This window comes from Salvelinus sp. IW2-2015, linkage group LG13, assembly GCF_002910315.2.
Source record: "Salvelinus sp. IW2-2015 linkage group LG13, ASM291031v2, whole genome shotgun sequence".
Classification (NCBI taxonomy): domain Eukaryota; kingdom Metazoa; phylum Chordata; class Actinopteri; order Salmoniformes; family Salmonidae; genus Salvelinus; species Salvelinus sp. IW2-2015.
In genome coordinates, this window is record NC_036853.1 from 47362964 (window position 1) to 47378191 (window position 15228).

At 44.7% G+C, this 15228-nt stretch overlaps 1 protein-coding gene across 5 annotated transcripts in view; it reads right to left on the minus strand.

Annotated features, from left to right (window-relative positions):
• Nucleotides 1-15228, minus strand: part of LOC111971716 (uncharacterized) — a 35941-nt gene that overhangs the window by 8208 nt on the left and 12505 nt on the right. For 2 of the 5 annotated variants that reach the window (XR_011480806.1, XM_070446373.1), the window contains exons 1-6: nt 13129-15222; nt 12584-12714; nt 7145-7300; nt 6934-7062; nt 5538-5702; nt 5057-5168 (exon numbers count right to left, since the gene is read on the minus strand). Coding sequence is in view for 4 of the 5 variants with exons in the window: in XM_070446373.1 (XP_070302474.1) it covers nt 5057-5168; nt 5538-5702; nt 6934-7062; nt 7145-7300; nt 12584-12714; nt 13129-13411 (976 nt within the window). In the remaining variant the exon portion in view is untranslated. Of the gene's footprint in view, nt 1-5056; nt 5169-5537; nt 5706-6933; nt 7063-7144; nt 7301-12583; nt 12715-13128; nt 15223-15228 lie in introns of those variants that run through there. The other 3 variants (XM_070446374.1, XM_023998553.2, XM_070446375.1) reach the window with 3 other exon arrangements.

A 15228-nucleotide genomic window follows, 5' to 3' on the forward strand; every position in this document is an offset into this window, starting at 1 on the left:
GTTCTGATGTTAGCAAGTTATTGATTTCATGAACCTTATTTTAAGGTAACATATTAATTTGGGCTATTTTCAGCCCTTTCCTGGGTAGCTTATCAGAGATAGACATAATACTGAAAAGAGCAAACAAAGCAAGAGAAGAAAATAATAAATTGGTGTGTGTGTGCTGCGGGGTTGAAGCTACGAACCCATAGGCTTGGCTCTCTCGTTCCTCCAGGCTTCTAGGAGGGAGGGTGAACAATGTATTGCTACTGCTGAAATCACGCACAGAACGAGCAGTATGGCTGGTGGCATTGTCATGCTGAAGGGTCATGTCAGGATGAGCCTGCAGGAAGGGTACCACATGAGGGAGGAGGATGTCTTCCCTGTAACGCACAGCGTTGAGATTGCCTGCAATGACAACAAGCTCAGTCCGATGATGCTGTGACACACCGCCCTAGACCATGACGGACCCTCTACCTCCAAATCGATCCCGCTCCAGAGTACAGGCCCCGGTGTGACGCTCATTCCTTTGACGATAAACGCGAATCCGTCCATCACCCCTGGTGAGACAAAACCCGACTCGTCAGTGAAGAGCACTTTTTTCCAGTCCTGTCTGGTCCAGTGACGGTGGGGTTGTGCCCATAGACGACGTTGTTGCACAGGCCTACAAGCCCTCAGTCCAGCCTCTCTCAGCCTATTGCGGACAGTCTGAGCACTGATGGAGGGATTGTGCGTTCCTGGTGTAACTCAGGCAGGTGTGATATTCGGATGTACCGATCCTGTGCAGGTGTTGTTACACGGTGGTCTGCCACTGCGAGGACGATCAGCTGTCCGCCTGTCTCCCTGTACACTGTCTTAGGCGTCTCACAGTACGGACATTGCAATTTATTGCCCTGGCCACATCTGCAGTCCTCATGCCTCTTTGCAGCATGCTAAGGCATGTTCACGCAGATGAGCAGGGACCGTGGGCATCTTTTTTTGGTGTTTTCAGAGTCAGTAGAAAGGCCTCTTTAGTGTCCTAAGTTTTCATAACTGTGACCTTAATTGCCTACCGTCTGTAAGCTGTTAGTGTCTTAATGACCGTTCCACAGGTGCTGTTCATTAATTGTTTATGGTTCATTAAACAAGCATGGGAAAGTTTACACCCTTTACAATGAAGATCTGTGAAGTTATTGGATTTTTACAAATTATCTTTGAAAGACAGGATCCTGAAAAAGGGAGAAATCTTTTCTTGAGTGGGCATCTTTCTTTTGGTGTTTTCAGAGTCAGTAGAAAGGCCTCTTTAGTGTCCTAAGTTTTCATAACTGTGACCTTAATTGCCTACCGTCTGTAAGCTGTTAGTGTCTTAATGACCGTTCCACAGGTGCATGTTCATTAATTGTTTATGGTTCATTAAACAAGCATGGGAAAGTGTTTACACCCTTGACGATCTGTGAAATTATTTGGATTTTTACTAATTATCTTTGAAAGACAGGATCCTGAAAAAGGGATGTAAATCTTTTTGCTGAGTTTATATATCTTGTATTTTCCTTTTACGAATGGGTGGTTATTAGAATGCATAAGATTCTGTATTTACGGTAGCATAGCTTCTCAACGTCCGACAGAGACCCAATCCCCTTTGTCCCTCAGTCTTCCCGATCTTTGTTTCAAACCCAACCCCTTTTCTTTGTGTAACCAGCCGTCATATTGGTTTCGTCCGCTAGGGACTTTTTKTTTTATGACATGATTAGTAATAGATGTATGATCCATCCTGTGTGATTATTTAGGTATTTAGTAAATAAATAATTAAGCCAATTTTTGTATTGCTGATTAAACTTGTTAGCCAGGGTTCGTGAAGATAACCTGGAATTTTACAACATTCAGATGAGACTGAATAAGGTGACGATTAATAATGGACTGCTATTGACATAAAAGATCTTTAAGAGTTTATTTGGAAGACAGCAGCTATATAAACACCCTTCTGTGGTGCCCCAGGTTATTAACAAGTTAATTGTTGCATGGTTTAATTCAATCACGTAATCAATCAAACGTTAGGTAATCGATTTGATAAAATAGCCTGTCATAATTTAATCAGTCAGACACAACAATACCACAAGTAAGTGAAGTTTAGTGTAGTGCTGTAGGTTGATTATCTTTGAATGTAGCAGGTAATCAATCTTAAAGTCCTTAATCACAYTTGTGGGTATCTAATGGCAGGATATTCCTATTAAGAATTTTGGGAGACTGTCTGCAAACGGAATGAATGGGTTTCACATATAACCATTGAGGAAATTTAAAACMAATGATTTGAGGAAGTAGCTAGAATTATCATAATTATTAGGTTTTGTTTGTAGTAAACGTTTGGGTTTGAGGGGATCTCCATGTTTCCCAGAGACTAGTGATCTTAAAGGGGTACACTCACATATGGAATATTAGGAGTTTGAGTTTTAATTAAAAACGTGAATCCTTTAGATGAAGGGTTCTTTAYTATGTCTAATATAGTATGGAAAACGACTGTAAAAGGGTGGTATGATTCTTGACCTCTATCATGGRTTTCTCTTGTGGTCTGATCAGCCTCATGGGAGGGCCATTTGGAGGGAGATTTAGAGGTCATTTGTGATACTGATATTAAGGTAAATTGAGTAATTGATAATTATGAATGAGTTTATAGTTCTTTTACATAGTGGTAATTTGAACCAATGAGAAGAAAGAAATGGCATAGCCTTGGATTAATGGTAGACTTATGTTTAGTATTTAGAACATAATCCAGGCCAACAGGACAGGGATAAATTACATTTGTGTTGATTCCGAATTATGGGGAACACAGAGATAACCTTAATCAACCTATGTKATTACTTTGGAAATGGCCACCATAGACAGGTKATTTTTCCAAAATCTATGAGTTCAGACAGTAAGACACTTAGTCAAGATTTGGCAACCACCCATATAATTGACAGACAGATAGGAGGAAGGAGGAGCCCTCCCCGCACTGCTAAAACCTTGAAGGTTTGGGAGCAGAGAGAAGGTGGGGAAGGGGGGCCAGGAAATCAGCAAGATTAGGAGGAACACAGACTGGGTCACGGTTACTGAGGGGAGACAAAGAGAGAATGAAAACTTAGTTGGTTTCAGGAACTAGGGGGCAGGACAGATTAACTTTTAAAGTAGATAAGACACTGACAGAGAATCGATAACGGATAGACATGAACGGACGCCCAAGGGAGTATCGGACAGGTGGAGAATGAAGGGGCGATCCTACGTGATAAGGTCAGAACATGAGGATAAATTTACTAATCTTACCGAAGTCATTGTTTAGAAGATGCGGCAAGGTTGTTACCTGGGCATCTAGGCTAGAGGTCGACCGATTAATCGGAAATGGCCGATTAATTAGCGCGATTTCAAGTTTTCATAACAATCGGAATCTGTATTTTTGGACACCGATTTGGGCGATTTATTTTACACCTTTATTTATCTTTATTTAACTAGGCAAGTCAGTTAAGAACACATTCTTATTGTCAATGACGGCCTAGGAACGGTGGGTTAACTGCCTCGTTCAGGGGCAGAACGAAAAGGTTTTTACCTTGTCAGCTCAGGGGATTCAATCTTGCAACCTTACAGTTAACTAGTCCAACGCTCTAACCACCTGATTTACATTGACTCCACGAGGGGCCTGCCTGTTATGCGAATGCAGTAGAAGCCAAGGTAAGTTGCTAGCTAGCATTAAACTTATCTTATAAAAAACAATCAATCAACTCAATCATAATCACTACTTAACTAACACATGGTTGATGATATTACTAGTTTTTCTAGGGTGTCATGCGTTTGCATATAATCGATGCGTATTGTTGCTCCAATGTGGTACCTAAACATAAACATCAATGCCTTTCTTAAAATCAATACACAGAAGTATATATTTTTAAACCTGCATATTTAGCTAAAAGAATTCCAGGTTAGCAGGCAATGTTAAACAGGTGAAATTGTGTCACTTCTCTTGCGTTCATTGCACGCAGAGTAGTGTATATGCAACAGTTTGGGCCGCCTAATTTGGCAGAATTTTTACGTAATTATGACATAACATTGAAGGTTGTGCAATGTAACAGGAATATTTAGACTTATGGATGCCACCGTTAAGATAAAATACGGAACGGTTCCGTATTTCACTGAAAGAATAAACGTTTTGTTTTCGAGATGATAGTTTCCGGATTCGACCATATTAATGACCTAAGGCTCGTATTTCTGTCTGTTATTATGTTATAATTAAGTCTATGATTTGATAGAGCAGTCTGACCTTAGCGGTGGTAGGCAGCAGCAGGCTCGTAAGCATGAATTCAAACAGCACTTTCCTGCGTTTTGCCAGAAGCTCTTCGCTGTGCTTCAAGCCTATCAACTCCCGAGATTAGGCTGGTGTAACGATGTGAAATGGCTAGCTAGTTAGCGGGGTGCGCGCTAATAGCGGTTCAAACATCACTCGCTCTGAGACTTGGAGTAGTTATTCCCCTTGCTCTGCATGGGTAACGCTGCTTCGAGGGTGGCTGTTGTCGATGTGTTCCTGGTTCGAACCCAGGTAGGAGCGAGGAGAGGGATGGAAGCTATACTGTTACATTGGCAATACTAAAGTGCCTATAAGAACATCCAATAGTCAAAGGTTAATGAAATACAAATGGTATAGAGAGAAATAGTCCTATAATTCCTATAATAACTACAACCTAAAACTTCTTACCTGGGAATATTGAAGACTCATGTTAAAAGGACCACCAGCTTTCATATGTTCTCATGTTCTGAGCAAGGAACTTAAACGTTAGCTTTCTTACATGGCACATATTGCACTTTTACTTTCTTCTCCAACATTTTTGTTTTTGCATTATTTAAACCAAATTGAACATGTTTCATTATTAATTTGAGGCTAAATTGATTTTATTGATGTATTATATTAAGTTAAAATAAGTGTTTTTAGTATTGGTTGTATTTCATTATTACAAATAAATAAAAATCGGCCGATTAATCGGTATCGGCTTTTTTTGGTCCTCCAATAATCGGTATCGGCGTTGAAAAATCATAATCGGTCGACCTCTAATGTAGGCTATATGTATTTCTCCCTTACCTTGCTCCCCCATCTTTAGTCCACTCAGCAGATCAATGCTCTCTGGTCRGTCTTCTATTGTRTCCTCTTTGACRAGCAGCAGATCAGGCTTCCCATCCTCCATGTCTACTGACTGTAAGAGATACAGAMTGAGAGGWTGTTGAATCAAGACATKTGATATGAGCACCCTGCTATGGAGCWTCTTSTGATTGGGCAAWGAGGYATTGCTATGACTATTATGTAAATATGTTAGTTGATTTGATTACTTGACACTCTTTAATGGTTTGATCATTCAAAAGGCATGTTCCCACACTTAAGATAAAACGAATCAAGACCTGGGTCAGTATCCACAAAGAGTCTCAGAGTGCTGTTCTAGGATCAGTTTAGCCTTTTAGATCATAATGAATAAGTTGATATCCTAGATCAGCGTACCTACTCGAGAGGCTTTCTGGATATGGGCCTTGACCTAATACCATTCAGACAGTAGTTTCCGTGGGCTCACCTCAGTGAGACTGTGTGTGTTCCTGTGCTGCTCAGCTGGTTCCTCTGTGGGTTCAGGAGGAGGTGTAGTCTGGTTGTCCTCTATGACCATGGTCCCCTCAGGGTTCCCCAGACCCTCCTCACACCCCTCCTCCTTCACCAGCAGCACCTCTGGACCCTCCTCCTCCTCCTAGAAGAGACAGGTGATAGAGATTACACAGACATACTCTCCCTCAGGTACGTACACACAGATAATAAACACTTTCAGAATGGTGTGTTCACCCATCCTAGACTGTATTTACAGAATGATGTCATCATTGTTAATCCCATCACAGTGGACATAAATATGATGTTGTGGGTAAATCAGTGTTACGGGAAAATCTTTGGTAGACTACGCCCTCAAACCCTGGCGGGCAGCCAGTCTTGGAGATGGACAACTCCCAATTTCAAAGCCACAACTCCTAAACGGCTGACCAGGCGGATAAAGGTGTCCCATCTCACAAACGGCTGGAAAGGCAGATGAAGGCTGCAACTGATAAAATGCATGCACACTCACTACAGTAAGTCGCTCTGGATAAGAGCGTCTGTTAAAATGTAAATATGAATCAGCAAAAGCCAAACCTGACTAGACWATTTTTATGTGTACAGTAAGTGTTTGTTAGGTATGTGTAGGTATATTTAGTAAGTGTATATTGGTTATAAAGTGCTGTTGGGTGTATGCAGAATAGGGTGAGATCAGATGTGATGTACAATGAGTATAAAAACCTTAACACCTGCTTTTCCCATGACATAGACTGACCAGGTGAAAGCTATGATCCCTTATTGATGTCACCTTTGAATCCACTTCAATCTGTGTAGATGAAGGTAGGAGACAGTTTAGCATACAGGCAAACGGGGGGCAGCTGAAGCCTTTGTTACAGAACATGCAGAGGAACCGCGTCTCTTAACTATTGACTGATGTTTTCCCCCTKCCCGAGCGTAGGGTCTAGTCCTGTCYTTTGAGTTCAATACCTGATTGAAAAGTATGTGGCCCTGTGAATTGGAAGGTCCCATCYATGTGGACACTGGGTCGCGATCCCTGAACTCGTGTTAAGGGGAGTAGGTGGGGACATTTGGATTTGTCTCTAAGCTTTCCCTATAATCTAAGAAACCTCTGCCTTGTGAGTGTCCTTCTCCTAAGTGATTCTCGTCTACATTCCATGGCAGAGGGTTGTCGCCCTCCACTTTCACAGTGACTAAATCTATGACTAGAACCTCCCCTTTCTTATCTAGGCACCCTTCAGAGTAAACACTACTACGGTAGGGGTTRCAGTCCCCTCTAGACAGATCAGTCTGTGTCTCTAAGCCCAAGGYRATGWTGCCAGGGTCCATCTCTGTAGTGTAAGAAGACAGATCATTGCCAGTCTCTAATGCATCACCTGAATCCCGAAGGGAATGAACAGTCCTCGGGCTTGGGTTACCGTAAGGTAAATACTCTGAGCCAGGAGCAGGAGGACAGCCCAGTCTCCCCAGCCCCAGTCTCTCTGGGTCTGATCTGTGGTCAYATCCTGTGTGTAAAAGCCTGRGTGTTACAGTTAAYGTCTTGGTGTCTGTCTCTGACTTGAAGACGGKMTTCAGCGTTCTACTGACCTCCGTGATGCTGCGGGAGGTCCTGAGCTGGGGCGTGGCGGCGCGGTCCTCCGTGGCTACAGGGAGCGCTCCAGTCTGGATGTCTCTGTGTCGTGGGTCCTTCCCTTCAGTCCCCTCCTGATTGACCCCAGGACCTGCAGCCTCTGCATCTGCAGACTGACACAAAAAGAGGTATTTCGATACATAATAGGTTGCATAACAAGTCGTAGGGAAGTCTGGGGTGGCAGGTAGCTTATGGTTAAGAGTGTTGGCTAGTAACCAAAGGTTGCTGGTTCGAATCCCCGAGCCAACATCACAGCATCCTCTCGGATACACTAGACCCACTCCAATTAGCATACCGCCCCAACAGATCCACAGATGAAACAATCACACTCCACACTGCCCTTTCCCCCCGGACAAAAGGAACACCTATGTAAGAAGCTACTCCTGACTACAGTCCGCTTCAACACCATAGTGCTCACGAAGCCCTCACGAAGCTAAGGACCCTGGGACTAAATACCTCCCTCTGCAACTTGATCCTGAACTTCTGACGGGTCGACCCAGGTGTAAGGTAGGCAACAACATGTCTGCCATGCTGATCCTCAAGACTGCCCGTCAGGGGTGTGTACCTAGTCCCCTCCTGTCACCGCACGACTGCGTGGCCAAACACGACTCCACACCATCATTAAGTTGCTGCCGACACAACAGTGGTAGGCCTGATCATCGACAAATGAGACAGCCTATAGGGGGAGTCACAGACTGGCAGGTTGTTGCCAGACAAACAACCTCCCCTCAAGTGAGCAAGACAAGGAGCTGATCGTGGACACAGGAAAAGGCGCCGAACAGGCCCCCATTAACATGACGGGCAGTAGTGAGCGGGTCAGAGTTCTAAGTTCAGGTTCCATCATCACCAACAAACATCATGGTCCAAACAACAGAAAGACCGTCGGAAGAGGCACGACAACACATTTTCCCACTCGGGAGACTGAAAGATTTGGCAGGCAACAGTCTATGACTTGGGCTTCCTCTGACACGTATTATAGGTCCTGGCTGGCAGGAAGCTTGGCTGTGAAGTACTGGGCCGTACTGGATCACCAGACCCCTCAAGAAGTTAATAGCGCACATCGAAAACATCCTGACCAGTTGCATCACCCTCCTGGTATGGCAACTGACCGTAAGGCGCAACAGAGGTAGTGCGTACGGCCAGTACATCACAGCCAAGGCTCCTGCCATCCAGGACCTATATAATAGGCGGTATCAAGGAAAGCCCAAGTCATAGACCGTTTTCTCTGCTAAGCAGTACCGGAGTGCAAGTCTAGGACCAAAAGGCTCCCTAAACTCTTTGGGCTAAGGTGCAGTATTTGACGTCCGGAAAAGCGTGCCAAAGTAAACTGCCTGTCACTCAGCCCTGAAGCTAGGATATGCTAACATTGGTAAGATTGTGATAGAAACACTCTAAAGTTCTAAAACGTTAAAATAGTATGTATGTGAGTATAACAGAACTGATATGGCAGGCAAAACCCGAGGACAAAGCATCCCCCTCAAAAATCCTCCCCGATTGGACGAGCGTCGTTCTTTTTTTTGCCTAGTTGAAATATGGTTTCAGTTTTGTATGCGGGGCGCTGTCAGATAATCGCATGGTAGCTTCCGCCGTAGCCTTTGAAATTGCACCGCGGCTGGATTACCAAGAATTAAGCTATTTGATGTATTACACTGTATTTAAGATGATAACATCCCGCCGAAACGAGATGGCCGCCTCGCTCGCTCCTTGGAAATAGGCAGTATTTTTTTTTTCTTGTGTTAGTGTGTTATCTTACATAATCGGTACCCAGGTATCTGACTGTCATTACATACAGTCGGGAGGAAACTACTGCTTAACATACGTCAACTCATCATCGTCCTACCAGGAATATGACTTTCCAAACGGATCCATGTTTTGCCTTCCACCCAATACAGACGATCCCAGCCGCGACCCTTCGCGGCCCGTAAAGGGCACGAGGCGGTCTCTGGCAGGCTGCAGACGGCACCATCGCGCTCCTCCCTAGCATACACGCGCCAATGCCAGTCTCTTGACAATAAGGTATGAAATCGAGCACGGGTAGCATCTCGCAGAGACATCAGGGATTTGCAACGTGCTCTGCTTCCGGAACATGGCTAACTCAAGACGCTAACGGAGCGGTGCAGCCAGCGGTTTCTTCAGCATCGCGCCGACAGAAACAACATCTTTGGTAAGAAGAGGCAGGGTGAGCCTTATGATAACGAGACGTGGTGTGATCACATAACACACACAGGAACTCAATCATTCTTCACTGATCTAGATCCCCTCACAATCAATGTCGACCGCATTATCTACCAGGAATCTCTCGGTCAAATCACAGCGTATATCCCCCCAAGCCAGACACATCGATGGCCCTGAACGAACTATCTGCCTTTGTAAAACTGGAAACCACACACCCTGAGCTGCATTCATCGTAGCTGGGGATTAACAAGCACATCACAAACAAACTCCCTAATCATCACAGTTCGATGTGGCTACCAGCTGGAAAAACCTAGATCTTGTTAACAACAATTCGCCGCATTAAGGCCTCCCCGCCCTTCGAAAACTGACCACGACTCCATTTTGTGATTCCAGCCTCACAAAAAAACAAACAACAACTCCCCGCTCAGGTCGTTCAACACTGCTCGACCAATCGTATCACGCTTCAAGACTGCTCGATCAGCGGATGGAATATGTTCCGCAGCGCCAACACCAATATGACGATATGCATTCGTGAGCGAGTATCTAAAGTGCATGCGATGTGTTCCCAACAGCAAACGATATAAACATCCACAACCAAACCGTGATTGACGCAGCTATCGCGTGAAACTGAAAGCGCGAACCACTGTTAACCAGGGCAGGTGACGGCGAGCATGACCGAATACAAACAGTGTAGCTATTCTCTCCGCCAAGGCAATCACACGCTAAGTCCAGTACAGAGACAATCGAGTCGCAATTCAACAGCCAGACAAGAGGATGTGCAGGGTCTACAGTCAATCACGGATAAAAAAGAAACCACCCCGTCGCGGACCAGAGTCTTTGCTCCCAGCAGGCTAAACACTTTTTGCCCGCTTGGACTAACCAGTGCCACTCGACACGGCCCCCTACAAAACCTGCGGCTCTCCTCACTGCAGCGCCGAGGTGTAGAACATTAACGGTTTAACCCCGCAAGGCGCAGCCCAACGGCATTCCCACGCGTCCCAGAGCATGCGCAACCAGCGGCGGTGTGTTTACGGACATATTCAATCATCTTATCCAGTCTGCTGTCACATCTTCAAGAGGCACCATTGTTTCTTCCAAAAAGCTAAGGTAACGAGCTAACGACTCGCCCCCGTAGCACTCACTTCCGTCATCAGAGTGCTTGAGAGACTAGTCAAGGACCATATCACCTCACCCTACCGACACCTAACCCACGCCAATTTGCTTACCGACCCAATAGGTCCACAGCGACCGATCGCAACCCACTGCACACGCCCTAACCTCTGGACACAGAGGAACCATGTGAGAAGCCGTGTCATGCGATTACAGCTCAGCATTTAACACCATAGTACCTCCAAACTCGTCATCAAGCCGAGACCTCGGTCTCGACCCCGCCTGCAACTGGCTCTGGACTCTCTGACGGCCGCCCCAGGTGTGCGGGTGGTAACAACATCTCCACCCGCTGATCAACACGGGGCCCACAAGGTGCGTTGAGCCCTCTCCGTACTCCTGTTCACGCCACCGCGGTGCCATGCCCGCCTCCAACTCAATATCAAGTTTGCGATGACACTACAGTAGAGCTGTATTACCAACACCGACAGACGGCTACAGGGAGAGGTGAGGCCTCGGAGTGTGGGCAGAAAATAACCTCACACAACGTCAACAAACCACAAGGAGATGATTGGGCTCAGAACAGCAGAGGGAGCACCCCCGATCCACATCGCACGTCAGTAGTGGAGAAGTGGAAAGTTTAAAGTTCCTCGGGTCCACATCACGGACAACTGAATTGGTCCCCCACACAGCGCGTCGTGAAGAAGGCCGCAGCAGCGCCTTCCAACCTCAGAGCTGAGAAATTCGGCTGTACCAAAAGCACTCACAAACTTCTACGAGCACAACGGAGGCATCCTGTCGGGCTGTATCACCGCCTGGTACGGCAACTGCCCGCCACAACCGTAAGGCTCTCCAAGGGTAGTGAGGCTGCAGAACGCACCACCGGGGCAAACACCTGCCTCCAGGACACCTACACCACCCGATGTACAGGAAGCCATAAAGATCATCAGGAACAACCACCAAGCCACTGCTGTTCACCCCGCTATCACCAGAAGGCGAGGTCAGTACAGGGCACAAAGCAGGGACCGAGAGACTGAAAACAGCTTCTATCCAAGGCCTCAACTGTTAACCACCCCACTAACTTAGCGGCCGCGCCAACATACTGATCTCAACTCCAGCCACTTTAAAAATGGGAATGATGGAAATTATGTAAAAATGAACACAGCCACTTAAAACAGCACTTAATAAGTTTACATACCCTACATTACCACTCGCATATGTATCATAGTACTCTATATCATCTACTGCATCTGCCATCTTTATTAATACATGTACCACTAGCCATTTAAACTATGCCACTTTATGTTTACATACCCTACAGTACTCAGTCATATACCGTACTCTATACCATCTACTGCATCTGCCTATGCCGTCTGTACCACCATATTCTATATCTTATGTACATATCTTATCCCTTTACACTTGTGTGTGTAGTGAGTAGTGTGGAATTGGGTTTAGTACTTGTTGGTTATTACTGCATTGTCGGAACTAGAACACAAGCATTTCGCTACACTCGCCTTAACATCTGCTAACCATGTGTAGTGACTAAAAAATTTGATTTGATTTGATGTTAAATATTTATATTCTTAGTTTGAATTTTGGCGCTCTGCAATTTCATTGGATTAGTCTAAAAGCTTCTACCCAAGCCATAAGATGCTGAACAATAATCAAATGCCACCAGACTATTACATGACTGCCACCCCATTGTTTTGTACACGCCTGCTACTCGCTGTTTAATACCATGCATAGTCACTTCCCCCCACCTATATGTACAAACCTCAACTAACCGTATATAGCCTCGTATGTTGTGTGTTATTTTATATTTTTTACTTTATTGTAAAATTTTCTTAACTCTCTTTGAACTGCACTGTTGGTTAAGGCTTGTAAGCAAGCATTTCACAGTAAGGTCAACCTGTTGTATTCGGCGCATGTGACAAATAGTTGATTTGAAGTCGCTCGAAAGAGTGTCTGCTAATGACTAAATGTAAGTCTCACAAACTCCCATGGCAGATAAATAAGAGAGCACATGTAAGCATATAATGCTGAGGAGTGTTTCGAAATAAACGGGACATTTGAAATTATTGTCATTTTTTATGTTACACTATTACACTAACCTCTATCACAATAACATGCTGGGTTGAGGTTCCACTCTCCTCATCTATAGCTATAGGTTGGTCATCTATCCACGCGTTGTGTCCCGCTGGRTTCACAAAGCTCCTGTGGCCTCCAGTGAGATGTCCTTCACCTGAGAGAGTAATGGGGGGAAAAGGAGTGGTTAAGTTATGTACTGTCAATGCTCAATACTATATTGTACACTTGACAAGGATGTAAGGTAGCACTTGTCATAACTTCTTTATATGCTATTTATTGATTGATTGATTATGTTCCATGCATCACTTGCTTTTAATTGAGTATGACAATAGGAAATTCAGTAAATCAAGAATCTGGTTAGAATATGACAGTCTTTGTGGAAGAAGAATTTGTTCTCAATTGACCTAACGTTACATGGTAAAATAAAGGTAAAATAAATAATACAAGTGCAAGATAGCGAAGTAATCAAGGGAATTATTGCACACTAGCCAAACTCTGAACAAGATACAATTCTGGATAACACATTTGAACAAATGCGCCAAGACCCTCAGCCTTCTGCAAAATGTACCTCTTGCCATTCCTCTGTATCGGTCTAGGATCTTGACACTACTGGGACGACTGGCAACGACACGCTCTCGTATTGTCCTCTCTGCGCGTTCCCGTGCCACCTTCAGTTCCAGTAGCTGTAGTTTCCTGCGCAATACCCTGTTTTCTTTCTGGCTTTGAGTAACTTCTAAACGAAACACTGCATAGTCTTCATCTACTAGTTTACAGATCTCTGCCACGGCTGCATTCGCTAGCACCTCCATAATGGAGGCTATTTGAGTGTGAAAAACCATACAGTCAGCCATTGTTAGCAGCTAGCTAGCGTTACCTAGATAACATAGGTATATCAACCAAGTCCTGTCTCTAACGCGAATTACAGACTACCTGAGGTAATTATGTGATGCTGTGAAGTAAAATTCGGCATATTTTGAGTTCCAGTGTGTTAATAAACGTCTAAATACAACAATAAAAACGCTAAAGTGGTAATTGTTCTTGGTCACTGTTCGCATCCGTTTACTTCTTCGGTGGTATTTTTGGGCAGTTGGCATCCTATGTTGTTAGTGCATTACCGCCACCTACTACTGTGCTGGAGTGGAGTGTGGGCCAGAGACCGGGAGGAACTAAATATTGCCTGCCTGCCCCGTTTATCTCAGAAAATAAAACTAAAAAACGGATACTGTATATGTTCATATTCTACTCAATGGACTCATTACACTTAATTCCTGTATCCCATTCTCTCTCATACAGATTCTCAAATATCTCTCTCCCTCTTATACTTCCCGCACTATATCAACAGATTTTCTACTGTTTCTATTTCCTGGCAATAATCACACCTTCCTGGTGGATATTTTCCTATGGTATGTAATTACATATTCAGCCGGTTGTGTCCCAACCTATGTCTAGTTAAGGTGGCCTCCTATCATCTTTCTCATGCTGCAGTCCTCCCGCCCCCAACTTTTTGAGAGCATCTTGACTGGCTGCACACGGCTTGGTACGGCAACTGCAAGGCACCCGACCGCAAGGTACTACAGAGGGTGGTGAGTACAGCCCAGTACATCACTGGGGCCAAGCTCCCTGCCATCCAGGAGCTCTATACCAGGCKGTGTCAGAGGAAGGCCCAAAAAAGGTTCAGACTCCAGTCACCCAAGATAGACTTCTCTCTGCTACTGCACGGCAAGCAGTACTACCAGTGCACCAAGTCTGGGACCAACAAGCTTATAACCCTAAGCCATAAGACTGCTAAATAGCTAATCAAATGGCTACCCTTACTACCCGCATTGACCCTTTTTGGTACTAATTCTCTTGCAGTGACTCAGTACTTGTACTCCCCGTATATAACCATGTTATTTTTACTCTACTGTTATTTTTTATTTACTGTGTATTTATTCTTTGTGTCACTTTGTATTTTTTATCTTAACTCTGCATTGTTGGAAAAGGACCCGGAAGTAAGCATTTCACTGTTGGTCTACACCTATTCTTTACAAAGCATGTGACAAATAAAWTTTTATTTTATTTTTTCCCTCTGTATATAGAAGAGAGATGGGTTTGTAGTACCTAATACAGCAGGTTTTGTCTGGTGCTGCGTGAGCTAAAGGACTGCAGACTTGTCAGTACTGATGACATGAGACAGAGTACACACCTACTCTGTCCGGCTTCATATTCTGAGTCCTTGCGCCTGTATGACATCTAATCTTTCCATTGATATCCTGGCTGCTGAACCATACGTACACTGCCAAAGTCTATCAGTGAGGAACACCCAGTCCTCCACTCCATCCCCGTCAGACAGCGCATCACATTCAGAACCTATAGAATTTTCCCACCACTCTCAATGTGTTCTGCCCAGGTCAACCTAGTGTCAAAGTACATCCCTAGGAACCTGAAGGCCCCCCAGTCTCTCCAAGTRTCTCCCATACAACCTCAGGCGTACCTCATCTCCCACCTTCCTCATGGTAAAGAACACTGTCTGACTTCTCTACAGAGAATCTGAATCCCTACTTTAATGACCACCTCATCGACTGCTTCCTGTACATCCTGACTGTGTATGGTACATTTCTTCCAATAGGCCCCATCATCTGCAAATAAAGACCTTCCAATATCCGGCTGTATCTGAGAGTAAACATAA